This window comes from Pyrgilauda ruficollis, unplaced genomic scaffold (assembly GCF_017590135.1).
Source record: "Pyrgilauda ruficollis isolate IOZ18807 unplaced genomic scaffold, ASM1759013v1 scaffold2, whole genome shotgun sequence".
Classification (NCBI taxonomy): Eukaryota; Metazoa; Chordata; class Aves; order Passeriformes; family Passeridae; genus Pyrgilauda; species Pyrgilauda ruficollis.
This window is the reverse complement of record NW_024519206.1, coordinates 2523693-2549117: the sequence shown is the minus strand read 5'-3', so window position 1 is coordinate 2549117 and position 25425 is coordinate 2523693. Positions and strand designations below refer to the sequence as shown.

At 38.8% G+C, this 25425-nt stretch overlaps 1 protein-coding gene across 1 annotated transcript in view; it reads left to right on the top strand.

Moving 5' to 3' along the window:
* The window catches only part of CALCR (calcitonin receptor), a 155524-nt gene that overhangs the window by 68971 nt on the left and 61128 nt on the right, over positions 1-25425 (top strand). Inside the window, exon 2 of the mRNA XM_041466549.1 lies at positions 19385-19472. Within this exon, the coding sequence (XP_041322483.1) occupies positions 19425-19472 (48 nt within the window). The 5' untranslated portion in view covers positions 19385-19424. The remainder of the gene's footprint in view (positions 1-19384; positions 19473-25425) is intronic.

Below are 25425 nucleotides of genomic sequence, written 5' to 3'. Positions count from 1 at the left end.
TGAAAACCTGTAGCTAGCACTGTGCCCCAATATCCTATCGTGAAGTAGCCTATTGCTTTTCTTCTGTAGAGAGAATTGTGAAAACTTTAAGGCTGTTGCATTATGAAGGCTACAGATGGTTTGCATGCTCCATCCCAAGACTGAAAATTCCTTTAATTTTTCATTGTGACTCAGAAAATGAAGGAGATACTGTTCTTGTTTTTATATGAAAAACCTATTAACACTTCTCCACAGAGTACAGGAAGCTGCAGTTCAGATCTTGGGCTGACAAATATTTTCTTGCTTCTGTTCTGTCCGCACTTACAGAGGGGGTTATGCTTGTCTTGACAATAATTTCTAAATCTGTAGATGCCAAAGACACTGGAGACCTTAACTGTTTCCCCTCATTCTGACAAAATAAATGGGAATTAAATGTTTGAGTGGTAATTTGATTTGCAGCTCTGCTAGTCAAGGACATTTGCTGTGCTTGAGAAAGTATGAAGTTCCCCACATAGCTCTTTCCAGAATACAGAAAATTTTACATCTAGGGTCTAGTCCCCTCTTCATACCTTTTGTTCTCTTAACTGTATCAGGGATGGTAGAATATACAAGTCTTACATTACACATACAGACAGAAAGGTGAGAACACACTGTAGAAAGCATGAATTGATAAGGAAATTTGCAGATTTCCACTATGACTTCTGTTTTTAAAGTTTATTCTCCTTGGCTGTTTGTGATACCATTATGGCACACTGCTGGAGTAGCCTATTTTTAGCATTTGTTAAAAAAAGTATGCATGACTTGATCTGTGGGGAAAGAGAGAATGGCCTGTGTTTTGGTGTGAAATATCTGTCACCACAGCGGAGGAGGCATTCTCCTGTCAGCATTCATAACTTCACAGAACCATTTTTGTACTTGAATCCTGTGTATTTTCTACAAGAGTGCAACTTTTATAATAATTGCACAAGAGTTGCCTGATATATTTTTATGCATCACAAAGAAAATGTTTATCCATGGAAGTTCCTAAATAGTGATATAATGATGCAAATTTCAAATATTGAATTCCTCAAATGCATTTAGTGACCAGAATCTGTAGGCAGACTGCTGTACATAACCAAGATGTATATCTCTGTCTGACTGTCTTTGCCAGACTGTTTTTTGAAGCTGCAGTTGCTCTTAAGTTTACTTCAAGTATGAAAATAATCCTTTGCTTCTATTTTCAATGGAATATAAAAATTTTGCACATTTTCAATAAAAAATAAGACTGAAGGCTGAAATGATGGTCCATACATATGAATTTGGAAAGGTCAGGTGAAATTGCTTTAACTTCAGCACTAATAGAGTGTGTTTGATGCTATTGTCTGATGAAACTTTATCAGTAGAGAATTGCATTAATTTTTACACTATCTCATTCCCATTTTGGTATTTTTTTTTATCTTAAAGCTGGTTAGGGAAGTTTTTCCATTATATTTTTCTAACTTAACTTCAAGTAAGGAGCAATGTCCTGTTCAAGTCATTGATAGTAAAGTGAAAAAAATTACTTAATTTATATCCAGGAAAACAAAAAGAAACAGCTTATCTTCTGTGCTGGCATTAGAAATCATGGTCTTTCTTTTTGGTATTACAGTCACAAGCCACAGGCTTTTTCATTCTGTCTCTTCAGATTAAAAATTTATTTCCGTGTCTGACAACTAACTTTGCTAAGCTGCCAATACATGAGCTTGACTTCTGAAACAAAATTTCAAGAAATAGCCCAATATTCATATAGACTTGGAACCTGCATCCCTGGAGACAGCTTTGCCCCATTATTTTAGCACACTGTGGAGTTTGAAATCTCTTTTGGCATTAGAACATGTGTTGGGCTTTGTTGGAGCTGCAGGTTGTGCAGCCTATGGAAGGAGATTGGAGCAGGAAAGTACACTTATGTCTGAGTGTGGTAGTAACAAGTCTGTATGAAGGTTTTGTTGTTTTATAAGACTTGTCATTAAGCAGAGCAGTGAACTTATTCCTAAGCCCTCATTATTAAATTTGATTTGAGCAAGGCATGGTTGTTTGTGTGGACAGTGCTGTGTACCCCAGCTCAGAATTGCAATTACCAGGGAGGATGTTTGAGCTAGAAATCCATGATGAGTAAAGAGATTTGTCTTTTTGTAAGCTTTGCTCTCTGTGGGAGACTGTCCTTCTCTTTGTAGCAGCCTTCTTTTTCTGTGTCTGCTTCAAACTTCTTTTCATTGAAATCGATACCAAATGTTGACTTTGTTTGTACAGTACTATTGGCCCAAAGTAAGGCCAAAGTTAAATCAGAAAAAATATTGCTTGCAACTTCAAAGTTGATAGTAATTTAACAGTTGTTACTTGTAATTTACAATTACAGGCCAGATGTTTATTCCTGTTCAATAAGCAGTATATAATATTATTAATGACTTAGTCCTGGAATTAAGTCTTGAAGCCACACTCAAAAATTAAGCTACTTTAAAATATTTTTCATTTTAAAATCAGTTTGAGTTCATTGATTCAGGTGAAAATAAATAGAACAATGGTTTCTCCCAGAAAATTTTGCCTATTTCAGATATTTTAGGTCTCACAGTCTGTATTTCACTGCCTCAAATTGTCATTTGTTACAAATGCTGCAACCCAATGCTTAAATTCCCACACTGGAGAACCTGACGTTAAAAATGAAGTTACCAAACAATCTTTCCCAAAACTGTTACTTCTAGAATTAAAATCTCATATGAGATATTTATTTAGCTATAGACATCTGCTTGAACCGCTGGCCTCTAGCCTGGCACAAGAATTCCCAGTGAGACCCTATTGTACCTGTACTGACAGTATCACTTTTTTTACAATGGTTAAGTCCTGTGCAAACAGAAAGATACAGACTTTCTGCCTGAAAAGTCACAGTCCCAGTCTTCCAAAAAATTGAGTACTACAAAATAACCAAGGAGCAATTACTTACAAATAAGCAATTTTTTTCGAAGGAACTGTCAATGCAACTGTTGGGAAAGCAACCCCAAGTTAAATAAAGATGGAGCACTGGTGAGTTTTGCTAAGAAGGATCTACACATTGCTGAGTATCCAGCACCCAGATCAGCTCCAAAACAATATCATCACTTCATTGTCTTTCCTTTGAAAATAAAAGCTGAAATGCAAATGCAGTGTAATGGGAGTAAAAGTTACAACACTAAAGATAGGTCATTGATTTTCAACACATCCAAACAGAAGATTTATAAAATAATTCCAAGGTTCCTTAACAGGCAAAGTGGGGTTTAGGCTCTTTTGTATATCTGCTGGTAACTCCTTAACTATCTCACCAGAGCAGAGCAATTTGACAGTTTTCCAACCAATAGCTATAGAAAGAAATTAGAATAAGAGGCACCTGGTAGGAACAAGGAACAGACACTTTGAATAATTTTAAGCCATTCTTTTTAATGAAAAGCCTGTTGCTGCTTTTTTCCAGAAGAGATGCAAAAAAGTCTTAATCTTCCAAGTAGAATCTTTATTTTCATCTAAGTTTTGCTTCATGTTTTAATCAGCAGCATTTGATCACATAGAAACAAAAATTTCCTGTTCTTTCAGGTAGGAGATATTAGTCAAAATTTGCTTGATATAGATGGTACTTGTAGCTTAAATGAGAACCTAAATTATAAAAAATGGAAAATGCAATATAAAATCAGTTAATTTTTTAATGAACCCAAACAGCTAATTGACCACTGTCAAGCCACTGTTGATCCCTTTGTGGGCAAAGAATTTAAAAAGGGAGGTGTCCCATCCAGTAATAGGAGAGAGCAGCCCACAACATACACATCCACTGGCATCAGGTGAGAGACACCAGATGTCATCAGAAGCCACAGAAACCTTCTGCCAAACTGTTCAGAGTGTAGATGGCCTTCTGCTGCTGATCTGCTGCTTTGCCTCCAGAAGGTCTGTGGATGCAGAGATCAAAAGGGATAGCACTCATAATGTGGACTAGGGGTCACTCACTTCAGAAAGCTAACATAGGATACAGCACGCCTGTGTGCTCCGCCTGCATCTCTTGAAATATGAACACTGCAAACCAGGTAAATGCTGTGTATCCCTCTTGAACACAGGGATACTGGCAGTGCCAGGATACAAGTCTTTGTTACATCCTTTTGGCTGAATCATCAGATTGAGGAGCTGGTTCAGTATCTGTCATCAGACTAAGGAGTGGGTTCAGCATCTGTTAGCAGAAGTCCTACTAGTCCCAGGTAGTAGCTGGGACCTAGGTTCAAGAGCTCCAAGCAACTGTCTTCCTCTCATCATCTTGTATGACGTATGCATCTGAATTTCCCCGTGGAAGTCAGTGTGTTGGCTTTAGCCCAATCCTTTCTGATTATGTAAAAGCAGCTCTTGGCAAGGATTCTACTCTATGTTTTAAGTCCTCTTCTGACTTCTGCAGTTTGTTGGCCAGAATGGAATAAGTGTTTTGTCTTTTATGCTGCCTTTCATGTCAAAGGTAATGTTCATAGTTCAGTTCATGCACAGATTATATTTTCCACATATGTTCTACTTTTCCTGGCAGAACTCATGAAAGTAAAGCCAGGTTAGTGCTGCTAATGATTGAAGACCAAGTTAATGTTCCAGTTACGGATATCAAAACTTTTGTGTCAAAATCTAGATGCCACTGAGAAAAGTGATACCAAAAACAGGATTCAAGATCTGCCCATTAGCTTAAGTGCCATTGAAGCATTGTACCAAAGCTGGTTTTACTAGACACAGATCAGATCACACAAGCAGGAAATGGCATAAAACCGTATTATGTGAGTCAGGAAATTAGTTCATTATTTGATTTTATCCCATTATTCTAATTTGAATATCAAGTAAGCAAGCCAATCTAGTAGAATTATTCAACAGAGATGAGTGGTTGGGCAAGAGTTAATGTAGAAATTCAAGGACCAACTGTTGTTGCATCACAGGAGCAGTATGATTTTTTACATCCTCTCCCATTACTATCAGTATGATTGCAGGAGATTGACAAAGAAATTATTGTCATGATTAAAACACTTCACAAAGCAAAATCCCTACATTTGGTTGTTATCATTGACCACTCCCCATATTTTGATAACACTGGAGTAAAAGTGGAGTTTCATGCATTTGCTACTGCCCAGGAACCACAAAAAGGGAAAGTTTGCTATTTTATACCAGTTGCAGTAAATTAAAATATTTAATATAAAGGTATTCAGCAGCATGTACCCAATCCCTTGCCCAGCAGCTCCTCTGTCTCTGTGGCAATGTGTAATTGCACATTGGTGATGGGATGCAGTGGGTGTCCAGATGCAGCTTGCTGGGGGAGCATTTCTGAAGCTGTGCCTGAACAAGACTGACCCAGATGGACACACGGGCTGAGTCATTCTCTGCTTAGCAGCTGTTTGAAGTGTACAATGTGAATGCATTTAATCCCTTTTACAGTGGTTCTTTCAGAACTCACTTCCCAAAGTAGCTTTTGTGGAGTTGTTAATTTGCTTGTTCGTTTTAGAGTGGTTTGTTTGTTTTGGTTTTTTGGGGGGATTTTTTTTGCTTTTGGGTTTTTGTTTTTTTTTTTTTTTTTCTGTTTCTTTTGAAGTCTTTTCAAAGAGATTGTGGGATTCATGATTCGAACCTGGATTACAAAGTGTTTTCATTAAGAAGGAAGTTAAAGTTGAATGAGTTTGTCATAGTGTGATCCTGGAGCAGAAATATATAACCAGAACTCCAGAAGCCTATCCTAATTCCATAACAAAGGGCTGAGGATTTTGAGACATAATGCAGCCAGCTAGACAGGACGTAAATCTTTGAGATAAATTCCACGTGAGTGTTTTACTGAAACTGTATGGGAAGCAGTTAGCCCAATATTCACTGAAAGTAAACTAAATTTATATTGCACCAGATTTTCTGTTCTATGCTGTGGAACTCTGTGCTATCATTATAGCATTATGACTATATTTAAAGAAGATGGAAATAGTATCTTCTGGAAAAAAAATGCAAGGGTAAAAGGAAGTAAAGGATAGTGGGAAAATGTAGGGAAGGGAACTACGACTATAAGGTCTGGAAGAAGAAGTTTTAGGACATATAGGCACAGTAAAGCACGTTCTGCTATGTCTGTCTTTGCTGTGAACTGTACTATTAAACTGTACTACAAATTTCACAGCGATGTCTTCCTCAATCAAAGAATTGGTTCTTCTTTCCTTGTAGATATGTGAAACACCTGCTTAAAGGGGATCATTGAATGAGGTGACAGAAGAGATATTTTCTTGCACATACTAATAAAAAATTAATTAATAAGAACACCCAATACTTAAAATATTAAGGATATTTTAATCTTAATAACAAAAAAATATACAGATGCTGTTTGCAGTCTACAATGAAAATACATGGCTTTTGTATTGCATTTTTGATTGTATATGTACAATGTGTGAACTATGTGATATGTAAAACCAGATTTTACTCTAAGAAGCCAGAGCTGGGCCTCTTATTTCCTTGGTGAAGTACTAAGTACAGTGCAGAAGATCCAAAATGCAGACTTAACTAAAAATATTTTGATTGTTAAAAAAAAATATTCTTTAGGTGCTTTTTAAATTGGTGGTGTCTGAAAAACATACTTCATAGAAAGGTCAAGTGCTTCATCAGGGTGAATACTTGGCAAGCTTTAGGCAAAAGCTCCAAGTTACTAATAAGCAAATAAAATCCTGAGATCTTTCCATCACCAGAAGGCCAAATAAACACTTGGGGGCAAAAGACCTCAAGACATGATCTCTACAGATATCATAATAGCCAGGCTGTGTTAAATTCCCCACATCTTGAGATTTTATACCTCTCTGCAGAAGCTAACACACATACTCATAGACAGACATACATTTGGATTTAATGAGACAGTCAGGATGAGAAGCAAGGTCAGCTGTAGCTGCTGTTGAAAAGACTGTTCTGACTTCCTTCCAGAGCCACCAGAAATCTTTTCTGAATCTCAGTACTCATCCAAATATGCTTCCCTTTTTTCCTCTATCTGCTATATGAAGTACTTTCCATATGAAGGCACTTTGTCTGGCAATGTAATTTATGGAAGAGACCGTCTATTATTTTTCCACATGAAGCTTTAGGTCATGGATGGATATTTGAAGTTTTTAACATCACAGAGAGTCTAAAGTTTCAGGTCTTTTAATTTATTGCCAGTGAAATAAATACCAAAGTTGGCCACTTATGGTGAAAAAGGAAAAATCTTGCTGAGAATTACAGACTACTTCCAGGGGTTTATTTTGAAAAGTCTTACAAATAGGCTGCTACATTGGAGGCATTTCTTTTCTTGTTTAACTTTATCATTTGTGGTCTAGATTATCCTTTGTCTCTGTGGCTGGATTTGGTAGGAAGATTTGGGGAAACCCTAAGTCTAGCTGTTACATAAGCATCCAAGTTCCAGCTCTATATGCTAAACTATGAACAGTCCCCTGGCAGCTGCATGGGTCTGGAATGTGCTCAGAAAGGAAAATTGACTCTATGTTTTCAGCTGACTCAAAACTTGGAGGTTTGTCCTTAGTGACTTCAGATGTCATTCTGGGGTTGGTTCTGAATCCTTTGGGTACTGGAGCCAGAAATTAACTTCATCTGCCCCAGCAAAATAAAACCCTGCTAAAGACATTCTTCAGCCAGTGTACATCAAGACTTTACCGAAAGCAAACCTTGGCATAAGGAAGCATTTGGAGTTAGTTTTGGCACCCTTATGAAATACATTATAAGTGATTGTAATTGGACTTTGACTGACTTGCTTGAGAACTGCAGTGGCCCCAGAGGCTTCCAGTGCTAACAGTGGAGCAGGTGAGAGCCAGACCACATGATGCTTTACCCCCAGCCTGACTTACTGGCCCTGGCTAACAAGATGCTTTTGGGAGGCCCTGCTCCCCACTGGTGCCCACGAAATTAGGCTACGCATTATTTGTCAGACTAGAATGTCATATACAAAATAACACATGAAAAGACAACAAAATCAAAGAAATTAACTTTAAAGTAATAACAGTAATATCAAATGAAACAGTGACGTTGCCAAGAGGCCACTAAAGAAAAAAAAAAGTGTCCCATTTAATGGGCTCTCAGGAGTCAACATAAGTGACAAGAAATCATTCCCATGTTAGCTCCTTTTCAAGGTAAGTAGGTTTGCTTCCCACTGCTGCCTCAGAGCTCCACTCAACATGTGTAGTGGAAGAAGAAAATGCCAGGGCTCACAGAAGGGCAGTTCTGCTGAAGGCAGTGAGAACCTTGACACTTTGGAGGATCTGGCTCTGACCTTGCTCCCTGAACAATGGACAGCAAAAGCAAAATGATAATCTGTGAGTCAGCCTAAACTCTCATTGCTGTCCTCAGAATGCAGGGTAGGAAGAGATCTTCAATAAATGCAGCTTAATACACTAATCTTAATTCACTAACTTCTCAAGAACATATTCATGATAGCTCATCTTGGCAGAAAGATGCAGACTTACAGATCCAAAGCCTCTTCTCTGCTCTTTCTGGCTGGGAAGGTTGTGGTGAAAGACCTTGTTTCTCCTTTGTACGGCTTTCTCATGCTTCACCACTTTTCTTGGTTTTTTGTTTTCTTGTTTATTTTTGGATTTTTTTTTTATTTTTTTTTTTTTAAATATTACATCCTCTACTGATCTGCCAGAAAATGAAGCTTTTTTCCATAGACCTGAATGCCTGGGTTCCAATGAAACCTCTGTGGTAAGTGGTTGGTCATTCTTAGCCACGTGTCTTTAAGATCTGTGGAAGGTATTGCTGAGACTCTGAACCCCACAAGTGGTTATGAAAATTCTTCTGCTTATTAATATTTATAAGCACAGAAAGAGGTCACCAGAGCTTCTGTTTGCATGGCTGGCAGCTAGTGTCCTGGAAAGGTCATCGTTAATATTGGTAGCAAGTAATGACCGACCTTTCAGCTCACAAGGCACATTCACATCTTTTAGCCATCATCTATTTTAGCTGTCTCCTGGTCTTGTTTTCCTGCAAACAGCTGTTCCTCTGGGACACTTGGATGAACCCTGGACTCCAGACTGCAAGCCTGGAGCAATGTTTAAGACAAAGAACCAAGGCTTTTTATAAAATTTTCTTGGAGCATATGAGTGAGTTGCACCAGTAATGACTCATCTCACTGTTCAGATGATTCCCATTCCCTCATCTGTATTCCTCACTAATCCTCTCTAATTTACAGATAAAAAGAGGACCCACGAAGATAACAGCAACCTACTCTCTGCAGGTCTTGGCAAAGACCCATTTTACCCTTTATTTTAACCTAAGCACTGTGAACTTCACCTGTCTAGTTATCATTGAAAGTACATCTCTTCATGTATGTTAGTCTGGAAGCCTTCCACAGAATTTTTAGTTGCTAATAACTACCTCTTGGGAAAATGTCAGTTCATAGTACTTTACTGTATGTAAATTGCCCTGCTGAACTTCTGAAATGAATGTGTAATGCCTTAGGGAAAAAATGTGTAGATTTTGCCTTAATTGAAACTGAAAATTTAGATGGTTACATTCAATTTAACCTTTTGTAGTAATGGTGCCATAATTCCTGACAGGGACAACACAGTATCCAAACACTACAGCTGTGATATCCAAAATCTGTAATAACTGATGCAGATAATCTTATTTTTACTGATTTACCAGGTTTTTTTATATCCCCATCAATAACTACATTATTGTATCTTTATTCATCTTTAGATTAGATGTAAAAATATTTTAAAATGCAGTGATAGCTTTGGGTCACTTTTCTACTCATTGTAGGGTAGGCGTAATACAGAAGTATCAGTGTTGCAGTAGATATAATAATTTAAGAGCATAGGTAAATCAAGATGTATCAGCAGAGGTAAAAAAAATCTTTAGGTATACCAACTGGTGTATTTTTAAAAGTTAATTGAGACCTCAGACACAAAAAGCCTTTTCCAGAGACCGTCACAAGAGCATTTGAATGTCCCAAAACTTGTCTCCTTCTATTAAGGAATTTAAAATACCCTCATAACGTCTTACATACAACCCTTAGAGATCAACAATTATGTTCCCTGACCTCAAATCAAAATCAAGATTTTTATTCATTATTAGGAAAACTGCTATAAAATCAGAACCAGACTCAAGAAAAATGCATTATTTCCACACAGACTCATAGTTTTTGAGGTAGAATTGAAACCTACATCCAGATGTAGCATGGGCTATTCTGCCAAGTGAGAACAAAATGCTTTAAATGTATGTCATGTGCATTTGATTTAAAACAATCTATTCACAGGAATTTCACACTTTATATTACTTATATAAAAACATTGATATAATAAGAACTTATAATATTTTTCTTGTTTTTTTTGCCCACTCCATAAAATATTCACTTGCTTCTAATAATTTATAGGATGTATGCTTAATAGGAATGTATGCTTAGGATAAAAAAAAAAAAAAAAAAAAAAGACCTTAGGGAGTTTGCCTGAGGAATGATTGAATGGCAGACTGAGAGGGAACTGGCTGAAAATAAATATTAAATAACTGCTTTTCTTTGCAGTATGTGCTCTAATCAAAACAAAAATTTTTGACAAAAACTTAATATGTGAAATCAAGAAAGTATTGACCAAAACAAGTATTGATCCAAGAGAGAAGAATGTAATGTATGAGGTTACATTTATCCAATTACTTGAAGATTCTTCCAGTGTGATACAGAAAGAATTAGGTAATTGGAAAATTACCTGACATTCACCTCTTACCCTGCAGTTTTTCTTATTTCTCCCTAACTCTTTATGTGTGCTTCCTAAGTCCATCCAGGTCTGCCTTGCCATTGTATTCTTGCTCCACTGAACTCAAGTATCTGTTAGAGTATTTTAAAATACATTTACAGGCATGTTTTGTATGTAAGGTCTAGGCTGTAGGTACAGTACAGTTGGTATGGTGTTCCAGCTAAAGTTATAAGGCAACCATGAATATGGCTTTTTCCTTAACTCAAACATTTTGACTGAAACTGTGTAACATGTTTCAGTTTCTTTAGCAATGTGTATTTAGCTGTATCCTTACAATTCTCCTTTTAAATTATACTAATATCAATCTTGCCCACAAAGGTGATAAGGACTGTGAAAGTTGCATTCCCTGTTAAAATATTATATAAAGAAAGAATAATTCTAAATTTCTGCTTTAATTCTGCAGGCCATGCAAAATATTTTAGTCTGACATAAATGTGTGCAATTCTTTTGAAACCTTTGTTTTACAGCAGTGTAGCATTCATCCCAAGCTTTTGGCTGTGTCCAAGCTGCACTGTCTCCAAAAGTAGATAATTGCATATTTTCTTATTGTACAAGCACTGTTGCAAAGTGCTCCAGAAATTGCAAGCACTTTTCAAAAGATATTTCACAGCTGGGCCTAAAAGGCTAAAATTATACTGTGCTACTGTGTGACATGCTAAGCCAGAGATTCATAATGATGCAGCAAAATGGTAAGGAAGTGTTCTGATTTGAGGAATGTTCAGTGATGAACTAGGAATTCCTGCAGTGTGCTTGCTTTCATCTGTTGAACGTGGACCAGTGGCCAAAGCTGCTTCATTTAGTCCCACTCTCCCAGCACTCTGAATAGAAGGAATGCTTTGCTATAGATTTTATTCCTCTGCTTTGTTACACAGCTTTCCGGAGTTTTTTATCCTTCTTTGTTCTTTGTTTAACATGGTAACATTTCCCAGCACTTAGCAAGATTCTTAAAACATTGCTGATTTTATCTTGTTATCCATTACAGAAAGCAGAGCTAGTAAAATCCTGAGTGTTGCTTCAGAATTGTAAGGTTTGCATTAACTTCAGTATTTCAAATTTGATTGTAAAAAGTAAAAAAAATGAAAGCCTCCATCATCAGGTATGCACATTGTGACACGACAATTGTATCCTGGGCTGCATCCAAAGCAGAGTGGCGAGTCGATCGAGGGAGGGGATTCTGCCCCTCTGCGGGCTCTGATGAGACTCCAGCAGGAGTGCTGCATCCAGCTCTGGGGGCCCCAAAGTAAGGATGATGTGAACCTGTTGGAATCAGTCCAGAGGAGGTGATGAAGATGATCAGAGAGCTGGAGCTGTCTCCTATGAAAAAAACCTGAAAGAGCTGGAGGTCTTGAGCCTGGAGGACTCAAGGCTCTAGTAAGACCTTGTTGTAGCCTTTCAGTAGCTAACAGGGTCTTACAAGAAAGATCGGGAAAAGTTTTCACCAGGATCTGTAGTCACAGGAAAAGGTCAATGGTTTTAAACTGAAAAAGGTGAATTTTGACTGTATATTAGGAAGATTTTTTTTTACAGTGAGGGAGATTAAATGCTAGAACAAGTTGCCCAGTAGTTTTGGATGCCCCATCCCCCAAAGTGTTCAAGACGAGGCTGGATGGGGCCCTGAGCAACTTGGGCTGGTAGAAGGTGTCCCTGCCTATGGCAGAGGGGTTTTGACCTAGATGATATTTAAAGGTCCCTTCCAGCCCAAACCACTCTATGATACTTTGATGGGTGCTGAGAGCCTGATGTAATTCTTATGTGTGCAATAATTGTTTTGTAACAGTGAGATTATTTCAAGATGGTATTCTCTGAACAGTGATAGAAGGCAATTAACTCATTTTCCAGAGTCACAGCGTAAATCACTCTCTGTCCTGCATTATGTCTGAAGTAAAAGCATAATTGCATGTGTTGTTTCTTCTTTCACTGCAAAAGCATAAAAGTCACTTTTTTTTTAAAATTTCAATTCCACAAAAGCTTAAATTGACCTATGCAGGGGCAGATGTGCTGTTATTATTCACCGTCTCCTCCATCTCTAAGCCTCTTCCTTTAACCACTCTTTGACCAGAGCCTGTGGTGCAAAGACATAAAAGCTTGATCCTCTGGCACTATTTCTGGGTAAAACAGTATGATACTGCCAAATTCAGAGAAATGCAACATGGTACAGAGGCTCCTGTAGATGCCAAACTCCAGAATTGCTTGGTATGCAACTCTTCACATAATGCTGTTAACATTTTGGGCTAAAATACTTCATAGAAGACATTTGCAAAAGACTAAAATGAAGTTTTTAGAAACTAATTACACAGTCTGGTTTGTGTAAGTATTCCAAGCTTTTTCTGCCAACAAATCTGCTGATATAATTTGCTAGTCTCTTCCTGAAATTTTCTTTGCTTTTACTTGCAACCTCACAAAACCCCTTGTCCAACAGCAAGAGGGTCATTAGCAATGGCTTCCTAAGCTCTGAAGAAGTAGGGGAGTTTTGGCTCCTGTGGGGTTTTTTGCTACTAACAAGCAGTAGACATCACCCTCAGTTTACAGTCATTAGAGGATGCAGAAGTACTACACCCACCCATATCTACATGTCATACAAATTGGATTTGTATCAGTGCCCAGCCAGATACCTCAGCACTCCCCACCTAAGTTATGCCCTGGCAGCTTAGGTCCTCTAACTCCTTTGATGCTTTACTATCTTTTGTTTCATAAAATGTTCAGCCTTTCCTGAAAATCTTTTGGATAATTTGGCTCATATATTTTTAAAGTCCTAGAAAAATAATTCCTATTCAAAGTGTATATATTGGTTTTTTGTTGTTGTTTTTTCAAACTATATCTGTCTCTGTTGTATTACCCAGTCTAAGAACTTCTTAGACTGGGTAATACAACGATACAATAAACTTCTTCCCTTCCATCTTCAGTTTCCTCACTGGTGTGTATGATCACATCGGCTGCTCAGATATGTAATGTGGGGGCTCAGAAAACTTTGTAATTACCTTAGAAATAGACACAGACAAGTCTGTAGCTACTTTCATTCTATTTTCATCTGGTTTATTGGAAAGGATTTGTTTAAAGGGAAACCTAAGTTTAAACAACCCCTTTTTGTTGACTGGTTTTAAATAAAAAAATGAAGTACCAAGTGTTGCAGCTCCCATGTAATCCAAATGAAACAATAAAGCAGAATTATTTGGTCATTTCCTCTGTGTAAATCTGAAATTGCCTATTTGCCATGGCTGATAGTTTCAGTTTGTTAACAGAGCACACACTCGAGATGCAGTTCACAATCTCCACCAGGCGAGTAATGGAAACTGTGATCTGTTGCAATAACAACTGAGTAGTCATCACACAACTTAGCATTTTGGTTTCCAAGACTCCCAAAATAAATGAGATAAGCTGCAAGTGTCCTAGATACCTGCAGTTTTAATGTTGCAATATCTTTATGTGCCTGACACCAGAAACTGAGAATGTGGAATTTTTATTTCTCAGGGGATTCCTGTATGAAAAGGAAGGCTAGACAAAACATTGAGGTACTGCACAAAGGTTGGCCACAGGGAGTGCAGGAGTAGTAGACAGTAGATACATCTCCTGCCCTGCCTCATCTCCCTGGACACTTGACTAGAGTCTGTAAGGAGACCTGTCTCTCTGCCCGGGACTGATGGTCACCAGTTTTTGCCATGTGAGAAATAACTGAGCAGCAATCACGATTTCTGTTGGAAGTAGCAGGAGATCCTGGTGCCACTTATACAATTTCAAGACTATTGTGGGCTAATGGCTAGAGAATGTTCCGGGGAAATAGGAGGGACTGGCTCTACTCCCATCTCAGGCATGGGGATTAAACGCCTGGCATTTCCTCTCCTGATGGGGTTATAACTATACTTCTGGTCTGCACAAGACCCGAAATTGTAGAAGGGTGATGTATGGCTCACTCCTGGCCCAAAGCAGTAGCCTAAATTAGGAACCCAGGAGTAAAATATCCCACTGGGAGTGAGAGGATAATTTTAATACTTCCCTCAAAACTGTCTGCATGTTCAGCTACACACATCCACCTGCAACTTCCTCCCTGGACCCAAAATCCTTAAACACTCAGCAGCAGGAACTGCTCGCTTGCCTGTGCCTTGCTCACTGGTGTCTGCCCAGTGTTTCCCAGTCCAGTGTTAATGCAGGCAGAGCAGGGAGGTGCCTTCTGTGCTGAGTGGCAAGGCACTCCTCAGGAGGGTCTGCAAGTCTTATCTAAATAAGAAAACATAGAGACCTTGTGGTTTGAGGTGTGTACCCAGCTAGTCACCCTGAGAAAGCTGCATGGGGTGGAAAAGAAGCTCCCAAAGAAACTTACAGCCTAGTAGTGAGGTTGCAAGAGACATTTCAAAAATTCTGAGTATAATAAACACACTGAGAAAGAGATTTTTGCATTACATTTCTGTACTTAGCCACTTCTCAAATTCCTGTTTTGTAAACCATTTTTAAAACCATTTCTTTATCTAAAGGTATGTCAGCAATATTGTGAAAGATGGCACTGCAGATTTATCATAGCTGAATAATTAAAGAAGTTTTCTCTCTTTCTTTCTTAATTTTGTTTCTTCAGAACATGGCAGAGAATTGTTGCTCTACTGCCTTCTTTTAAATCTTCCTCTTTTACCCTTCTTTCTGACTAAATCTGACTTCCCTTGTTGGCCTTGTGCAAATGGCTGTGTAGGGAGGGTTGTACCATTTTCTGGATAACCCAATGGTAACTGTAATGAAAGCATTATTAAAGATGTAATACTGTACTGTTCAGCACAGTATTACACCTGTAGACCTGTAGACAGAGACAAAAGAGATGTCATTACCGAGTAGGATGCTGTGTTCATCCTCAGATAAGTTTCAGGTATAGTCCCAAGGTGTCTGTGGTATTACTATTGTAGCTGAAGCAGGAGGAATACCTTAGCACACAATGAGCTACATAAATGCTACTTTTGCAAAGAAAGAAAGAACAATATTCTAGTTTAAATAACAGTCAGGGATGTTGTATGTAACTATTACAAGCAACAAGGGCTGAGGAATTAATACAGTCATAGAAAAGTACTGGGCTTTAGCAATGTTCTTTTGATTAATCCCTAAATATGGATATTCTAAAATTGAAGTACATACAGCATGTTATACTAACTTAAAATTGAGTAAGTACATCATTGGACTTAGAGAAAAAGGCTGAATATTATAGGAACAGGAATCAACACAACACCTAAAACCTGCTTGGGGACTTCAGCAAACAAATTTTGGTGTAATTTTAAACTGTATTACATTGCCATAATAATCATTCTTATATAAGCTCAGGTGATCCCAAGAACTATCAGTACATTATCTATAATTCCTTTTGTTTATGGTCATAAGCATCATCTCAGGAAAAACTCATGCATACCTTAAAACATCTGCAATACCTGTTCTTAAAACAGGTTTGAAAGCAGTTTGAAATATTGCTGTTTCTCCATCTGTAATTGTAAAAAAGAAAATAAATTTAAAACCCCTTTTAAATAGATTTTAAAATTGTGCAGCTGAAAACTAATTTCCTGATCACTTCATAGTGTGGTCCTATAGTGTGGCTGTGGAATTAGCACAAGTCAGGTGGCCCTGAGCAGCCAGGAGAAGGCATGGAGAACCTCCTGTGTACTGCCATGGAAGCCTACCTGTGCTTGAGTCATGGTGTGAGCACACACTGGGGAGCAGACTCATCTCTGTTTCCACCCTCTGTTCCTGACAGCACAGCTCCAGAGCTGTCCAGCCTTCCTTCAGCTGCAAGCAGGCTGCCCATGGGCTGTAGTGTCCCTGTGAAAAGGTGATCCTTCTAACACAAGAGACCCAAAACAGCAGGCACTTGAGCATACTGCTTTGCACATCCCAGCTTGTCTGGCATGTCATACCTGAACCTGGATCACTGGAGATGGGATCAGAGCCATGGAGGTGTTGGTTTGTTCCTCTGTCTGCAGGCTGACAGGGTCCATCTCCTGGGGTTCGCCTTGTGTGAATCTTTCTGCCTCCCTGTTGTTTCTGCCCTGCCCATTGACCAACACTTTGTATTTGCATGTACCTTTTAATTTCAAAGAGATCATAATCCTTGATCCAGTACTGATGCCAGCCTAAGTGTGCTGTAGTGTTATGGGCCAGTCTTATAGTTAAAGTAGAAAAAAATTATTCTTAGTCAGGGGCTTTATAGTTTGATAGTTAAAATATTGTTGTTCAACTGTTCTTGAAATTTTTGCCAGTGGAAAAGATTTCAGTGAAAAAGACAAAAAAGGTGCTGGATTTTATCTGGCATGTCACCCATTCCTGTGGTTAGAGCTGGCTAAAATAAAAATGACTAGAAATAAATAGACTAGCTAAGATTCAGCATGGGAAATAGTTCTTACTCATTTACTCATACGTAGTATCATATGGTGCCGTCATTTTAGTTAACACAAGGGAAAATAATATGTTAAATATTTTACAGATTGGTTTGTTTGTTTGTTTGTTTGTTTGTTTTTAATTAGGAGAGACAGGAGCAAGAAACATTTTAAATAGCTCTTTCAGTACACAATAACAAATGTTCTCAAAATCTCATGAGATAAGATTTACCTACATCTACAGCTGTAACCCAGCCTGGTGCTGCAGGCACTCTTGGCACAGAGTGCAGGAAAGGCAGACATAGAGGAGGTAAATTCAGCTGATTTTGATCTTGCTTATGCTTTCTAGGTTACAGTATTGTGTTAATCTCAGTGCCATTGGTAGGAACTGTTGTGGATTTTAAAGCTGCTGACAGTTTGTAAGACAAAGTTCTCCCTTTGCCTACTTGATACTAAATCCCTATAAATGCAGCAGAAGTGATGATGCTAACAAGAGCAGAGGCACCCACCAGACTGGCTTTACACCATGCTGCAGAACACTTCACAGTACAGTGTGTAACTGGATGAACAACATACTTGTGCTTGTACTCACTGTACAGCTGTCCAAGAGTCATTGTTTATATGTTCTTCATTAATCTTTATTGTCAGTTTGAACCAATACAGCCTGCAGGGAAGAGCCTGGAAAATATGCAGACAATTCCAGGCATTTTTCTCTGATCTAGATGTCCAGTTTTTGCTTCAGTTGAGTTGTCTATCATGACTTAATCAAATGCAAGTTTGTGGCGCACATTGTAACTACATATTATTTCTGTATCATTTGCATCTTGCATTTCTTCTGACACAGCCGAATGGTTCTGGGAAGATTCAGACAGTAATAAGACTACTTCCTATTAGAGACAAATCCTCTGAGCCCTCTTGGCCATCACTTTATATTTTATGTAATCTCAGTGACACATGACTGCAACATGTGCTGGACACATGACTGGATCACATGTTCTACATTGAAATGGAAGTGCCACACCTTTATTACATTTTGACATTGCATATTTCAGACCCAGATGAGAATACTTATTTTCCCTCTAAAAAGGGATGCCCTTCCAGACCATTTAAAGATGAGAAAAGCTGTTAGAATGCTGTTGCTGAGACAAATGTTACACAAATCATTGTATTATTCACTGCTTGTCAACTAGACGAAGCATCCAAGTCCTTATGCCTTTTTCTCATTAAATTCATGGGCTTCAAATGTGTAGGGTGTTCAGAGGATTGTTTGTCCAGGTAGAAAACACCTAACTCCTAGTTTTTAAGCTGTCTGAAAAATGAAGGTGTGTGAGTGCTCACTGTGTTACTGTGACTGAAGGTGTTCACAGCCACATGTGCTGTGTTGCTCAGCACATACACCACGAGTGGTCTGTGAGACATCAGAAGGCACAACGTGCTTTGACAAAAGCTGCATTTCTCATTTAATACACAACTTACATTTTTGTAAAACTTAAAATTATGTGTTAATGCAAAGAGCTTTGCTTGCTTGAACTCCCACAACTGTGAAGCAATAAGACTATACCCGGTGGCCCCTGGATATTTTTTCCAGTTAGGCGGGAGAAGTGTTGATGTAGGAAAAAAACAGAAAACCAAAAAGTTGCTGATCCAGTTCCCTTCAAACCTGTGGAGTCGTGTCCATGCTCTGCCTCCCCAGTACTTTGTGCTGAAGCAGTCATGCTCGATGGCCTGAGGCTTACCCTGCTGTGTGTCTATCCACAGCACAGCCACCCACCTGCATTATGGAGCGTGTAATCCCAGCCTGTTGTTCCCAGTTTCTCTTTTCCTGCCACATGGGCTTGTTCATTTGGCTAGAGATTACTCAAACCCTGACTTTCTCTAGCTCCACAAATATGTCTTTTGAGCTGCTATTACATTTATTTGCAAACTGTCTCTTTCTGGGTTTTGCAAGTCAAGTTTAAAATATCCAGATTGCTCATTGGTCTGCAGCTCTATATTAGGTTAGAAGAAGCTGAAAAAGGACAACCAAGGTAGCCTCAGCTGGGAAAGACACAGGGTTTAACACATCAGCTGCTGGTGACCCAGTAACATGGAGCTGTACCCCACACCATCTGTACTCACCACCAGGGATTCACAGAGGAAACTAAATTTAAAGTGTACCAACCTCCAAGTAGATCAAACCTGAGCACATGTAAGACTGGGGGTGCTCAAACAACCACACACATAGAGTCTAGACTGTCTAAAAATGTGCTCATGCATACACAAAGACAAGGAATTTATTGTAAATGTCCAATAATGCTTTTATTTTTGTTGTTTAATTCCCAGAAGGGTCATCTGCAACGTGTCTCTCCAAGAAAACTCCACAATGAAAAAAACAACCCAGAGTTGCTTCTTACTCATCATCCTTCTAACTGTAAGTACAAGAAAACTGAACTGTTCATGACACCCACTGTGTTTAAACTTGTGGTGATGTTGAGAAAAATGAGTACCAAGTTATACTTGTTGTACTCCACAGTTGAAGGAAGACTTTCCTTATTAATAAATTTCAAAAGAAATAAGATTAATAAGATTAATAAAATTACCTAATAAAAGTTTGAACTTGAAAACATTGTTTCTTGGTGAGACAGAACTGCAAGTCTGAAGAGGGTTATGCTTTTCATTTCTGTGTTTTACAGGCTACAGCATATAATGGGAACATGTGTGTTTGAAAGCTGCCCTTAATGTTGTTCTGTGAGACAAACTGACTTAAATAGTGATGGATTTTCACTGTTTATAGTTGATCTGCTATTAGAAAAGTGACCAAAATGAAAAATAATCTTATAAATCTATTTATTACTTCAAATATTATTTTCAACTGTTTCATATCAACATTACATCTATTTTAATGTAGGCAACATGGCTGAGTAATTGTGGTTCTAAACATGTAGTAAATTCATTTCTGCCTGACTAAATACCTCTCACAAAAATTGAATCCTTTTGTTGAACTCTACTTGTGAAACCTCAAATTATTATTAGTCATCATAAAATCATAGATATTATAGGCAGCCAGAATTGAGAATACTGCCCAGAACCTAAGTTACAGAATGAGCATATGTTTGAGTGATGCTGCTGGGAGCAAGCACCTCACTACCCTGGTGTGGTACGAGTAATTTGCATGATGCCTGCCACTTTATTCCCCATCTAATTCTAGCCCTGTGCTCCTGAAGAAAGCTTTCTTCTTCTTCTTCTTCTTCTTCTTCTCCTTCTTCTTCTTCTTCTTCTTCTGTTTTGTTGGTTAGCTCCACCTGCCCCTCTGGTTCTCATCTTCTTCTTTAACATCTGAATGTGAAATACCTCTGTGCATCTCCTCATCAAATCCCTTTGGAGAAGCAAAAGAAACTCACATGCTGTAGAAAATATGTTGAAGACCATAAGCAACTGCTCTACCTGGTTTACTTATTGGGTTGTACCTCTCCTTTCAGCCTAGCAGAGTTTGTCCACAATGCTGTTTGCCACTTAAATTTATATAGATAAAAAAGGAAAGGAAAGTAGAGAACAGTAAGAGAATGATGGATAGAAGGAGGTAAAAAGAAAACAATTAAATGAGATCATGGAGAATCTAGGAGAACAGCAAAGAACACATTACTTCAGTAAAATATTGAATTCATGGTTCAGGATTAGAACCCTCTATCAAAGAAGAGCTGAAGAGATGGAGAAATAATTGAGGAGAGTTAATACATTTCTGCTAACTTAGTCCCAAAAGAATTTGTCCAGAATTAGTTAATGATTTGAGGAACCATCTCCATCCGTAAGAGCAGTCTTCTAGCCTGAGGCATACTAGAGTATTCTGGTGTTTGTGACCATTTGGGTTGGCTGTTCTACCTACCCTCCAAGGGTGCATGTGGCAATGCACTGGCTGTGAAATCACCCATGCTCAGAAACATTTGCAACAAAGAGCCTGAGAGAGACCAGCTTTCTTCTGGTTTGAATCTCATCTGATCTGCATAGCTTGATAGGGGTCTTGACAGAGAACAGCAATACTTCCTATAAAAGCCAATGTCAAATGAAGAAATAGATCCAGCTTATTTTGCTCCCAGTCAAGTGACAGGACTGTAAATATTCTGATAACTAAAATTGTCAACAGCACTTCTGAGCACTTGAGGTGCTTTGACCTACAGCATGGGTTTGTAGGTCAGCCCTTCAGGACTGATCCTTGCCCTGTTGACCCCAGACCTTTTAAATCTCTTACCCGTGAGAGCAAGTGTGCAATGTTAGATCTGTGCTCATTCCTGCAGCACTCAGGGGGAGGATTTCTTTTAAAAACTCTTCAGTGAGATCCTCATCTGCATTCATTTTAAATACCTTTGCACCAAAGAGCACTTCATATTCTGACCTCAGTAGATAACTTAACTTACATTTTCACTCTTCCAATCTCGATGTGCTTTCCTTCCCCACTGCAGTGGGCATACTGTGCTCTACTTTGATATCTCTTAGGTTAATTTCCATTTCAGTAGGGAAGAAGCCACAGTCACAAAAGCAGACCACAAACAAGCTTTTCTTTCCATCATGAAACTTGTCTAAAATACTGCTGTGAGATCAAATATGAAAAATATTTTGCCTCAGTCATTTTTCCAAAAACTTCCCCATCTGCAGATGGTAGAAAACATTCATTTTTTGCATGTTATTTATGGTTTGTAATGGGTAAAGGGTGTCTCTCTTTCAAAAAGGCTGTTCCCACTCTGTTGGTTCTTCAAATCACTCCTTTGTTCCAAGAACTGTGAGACATGTCAGCCACTATCTGAGGCTAAGGAAAATACAGTAATTAAGGTGATTTGTGACACAGACAGGAGTGATCTCCCATCCCTCTCCTCTACCCACCCCACAAGACACCCTCTAGATCTCCCTTCTTTGATGACTTTCATGGTTTTCTGTCATCTTGTCATTTGTGACCTGCACTCCCAGCTGGTCACTGCGAGCTGTTGCAAAGCAACACAACCCTGAGGTCCTTGTTTGCTCTTCTGGGCTCCAGGCTCTCTCTTCGTGCTCTTTGGTCCACTGTGGGTGCTGGTAGTTCCCCTGTGGTGGTCACCCCTATTGAGCAGGGGAGACCTTTACCTGAAATCTCTTTTCTTAGTGTAGCTGTGATTCCCTAACACAATCTCAGAGCTGGAGCACACCCTGCCCTCTATATAGAGTTAATGCTTTGTAGAAGCCTTCCTCAGTTTCTTCTCATAATTCTCCTTCAATTTTTTGTCACAGACAAAAAATTACTTGGTGTGTGCAGACACTTCCTTCCCACCACCTCCTTTAGACTTGTCACCAAGGGCTTTTTGTACCTTCTGACAGAAGCCATCTCTTTTATGCATGCAATTTTTTGCATGGAATTTATAGCACTCCCATGTACAGATCCATAATAACCTGTCTTTGCCAAAAAAAAAACTGAAGTGTCAGTTGTTCCAAAACCTTATTTAGAAATACAAGCAACTCCCTATTGGCTTCCTCTTTGATGGATTCCCTTGCTTTTGGATACATGATAATGCATCATCATATAGTCATCTAATATAAAAAGGGATTCCCACTAGAAAATGTAATTGTTCAATATGTCATAGTTCACTTTAGACTGATGCTCTCTAGTTTTTTGTAATTATTGAGAGCCACAGAATATAACTGAGATTTGTTTCCTCAAGTACGTGAGCCCTGGTATGTTGGAGCAATTAGTTCATGTCCTCAGTGCACATTTCTCTTCACAAGAAAGATGGAGCATCACCACAGTGTGCCCAGCAGCATCAAACTTCTGAGAATGACGAAGAAGAAGAAGGTTTGGGTCTCTTTCCTGTGTGGCCAGTCAATTTTTCAGGACATTGACGGAAGAGATTTCTATTCTCTACTTTATTTTCTTAAGTAAGAACTGTGCCTACAAATGGCCCTGGAAATGAGGATTGATGAAGTAGTTTTTCCCATATACTCCAATTTTGTGTCCTGAGCCAACCACAACATGCATAGTAAGGACTAAATGGATGCTGCAGCTGAAGGCCACACTATTTTCAGTTAGGCCCCCTAGACCAATATTATATTTTAAAATAAATTCATTTTGAGAGGAAAAAAAATTGCGCATGTTCACTGAGTCCAAATCTGTTAAATTGTTACCAAGCCCTAGTCACAAAGATATGCAGAGTCTGGTACTTCTTTCCAACACTTAAAAGACTTGTGAATAATTCCTGTTTATGAAACATTGAAAATTAGTTATATGAAAGCCTAAATGTAATTTTTCATAATTGCATACACTGGTGTATTTTGGAACACAGCTGTGGTAGGGTAGATTCAAGCTTCCAGAACCGTCAGTCAAGCACTTGTCACCATGATGTGGGATCTGCCCATGGTGTACCTGTTTGATCCTCACAGCTGGGAGGGCAACACACACTGGTGGAGTGGCCACAAACTCCACTGGGCTCCTGCTCCTGCTGAGCTCAGTGGCTCTCAGTGTGCATCTCTGAAACCCATGCCTGTGCAGGTACTGTGAGAACGTCTTTTCTTGCTTAGACAGCATCTCTTCCAGCATCTGGTTCAGAGCAGATCTCCCATAGGCCGGAAGAGCTGCTGAAGCTCTGTCACAGCCTCCTTTGTCTCTCTTCTTCTTAGCCTTCTTGCTATCTGGCACCTCTGGCAGCCCAGGGTCTTCCCCATCCTTGGATGGTGAGATCCCCCTGGGTCTCATCACCCTAGACCATGCCTTTGGAAGCTGCTGTTCTGCATGCACACCTCCCTGAGTAACTATTTATGGGTTGCTTCATGCTGTAAGTACGTGCAGTCAGAAGTTCTGAACCTGTTCTCACACAAAGGGAAGCTCTGGAAAGCAAACTGCTGATATTTTAAGGTGGTAAGAATTAGTGTGAGAATTTGGGAGTCAAGCTGCTCATAATTTCCCAAGAAATAGGAATGCTGTATTCTGTTCTATTCACCCACTTTCAGGGATGATCAGGACGTTTTGACTACATCTTTGCTTTTTTTTAAAACAAGGCTGTTGCTATGCAGCTGATTGCAGTAAAGAGGCCTTTCACAAGAGGATAATCAGGGCCGCAAGAAATATCCATGAAGTATTTTGGATTGGCCCACAGTTTTTATCAGGCTAAAATGAAAGTAAAGCTTCTTCTGTAAGCAAATCTTGTACAAATGGAAAAGAACTGTAAGATCTGTAACTTGCTTTTCATTACAACAGCCTTGTCTTCATCTACAGCACCTGATAATCTCATGCTTGTTTAAACAGCTGCCAAAATCTGCCATGTTAGTCATACGGGGTCTCACTGAGATAATTACCATCCTGCTCCAACAGTGGTAGAGTATGGGAAAATTCTAACATTCAGATTAAGTAAAACATGTCATGTTGTAGTATTTCCCCAAAGAAATTGCCTGCTGCTTCCTAGCACACTTCTGATGGATAGAAATGATTATGTTTATTGAATATCGTATGCTAATGACCTTCCTAAGGTATCAGAGTTGTTTTCTTATCTGTCCCAACACTAGCAGTTGTGAAAAGTAGTTCAAACATAATCAAAGTATGAGAGGGGCTCTGCAACTCATCTAAGTCATGCTGAGCTTTTGCTCTAAAATGTGATGTATTGAAGAACAGTAGTGATTGACAAAGAGATGACTGCACACAGCAGTTTTAAAATAATTGTACCAATTGAATGTTTGATCTGTTGAAATCAATAAAAAACAGTTAGAGCATCCAGAATTTCTGCTAGTCTGAGCTCACCAATAATTGTTGTTAAATTACTATATTTAGCGGAAGAGGGGGAAAAAAAAGACAGCTACAAACGCCTTCTTTTCCTAAATGTTATGTACAGTTAGTGTTAGTGTCCTGCAATCTCCTTGATGGCAGAAGAAAAATATTTGGGGATGCTTGTTCATCGTGTCCAATATTTTGTGGGGAAGAAAAAGTGAAAGACTTTTATGCTTATTTATCTGGATTCTTCCTTGCAGAAATGGGCACAGCCTGGCACAGGTTAACAGCAGTTTCTCTTACAGAAACCAGGGCACTGTTTGTTCATTCCTGTATAGTTTAATAATGAAGCCAAATTGCTTTCTCAGAATCCTTTATTCATTCCAGGTATAAAGTGAACTGCAGCATTCCCAGCAGCTTGTTATTTCTCTTTGTAATGATAATTCACTTTCTTATGTCAGTCATTTGTCACGTGGTGGCTTGGTGGTCGTATGTATGACGTCATTTACTTGGACTTTTAGGAGTGACATCATATGTACGGCTGCTAAACTGCTGCATGGGACATCACTTAAACTGTTTTCTTCTGAAGAATTCAGTGCATTTTTAAGCAATGATCACATTGATTATTGTGAATTATTTATTTCTCTTTAATAAAGAATGTTTTTAA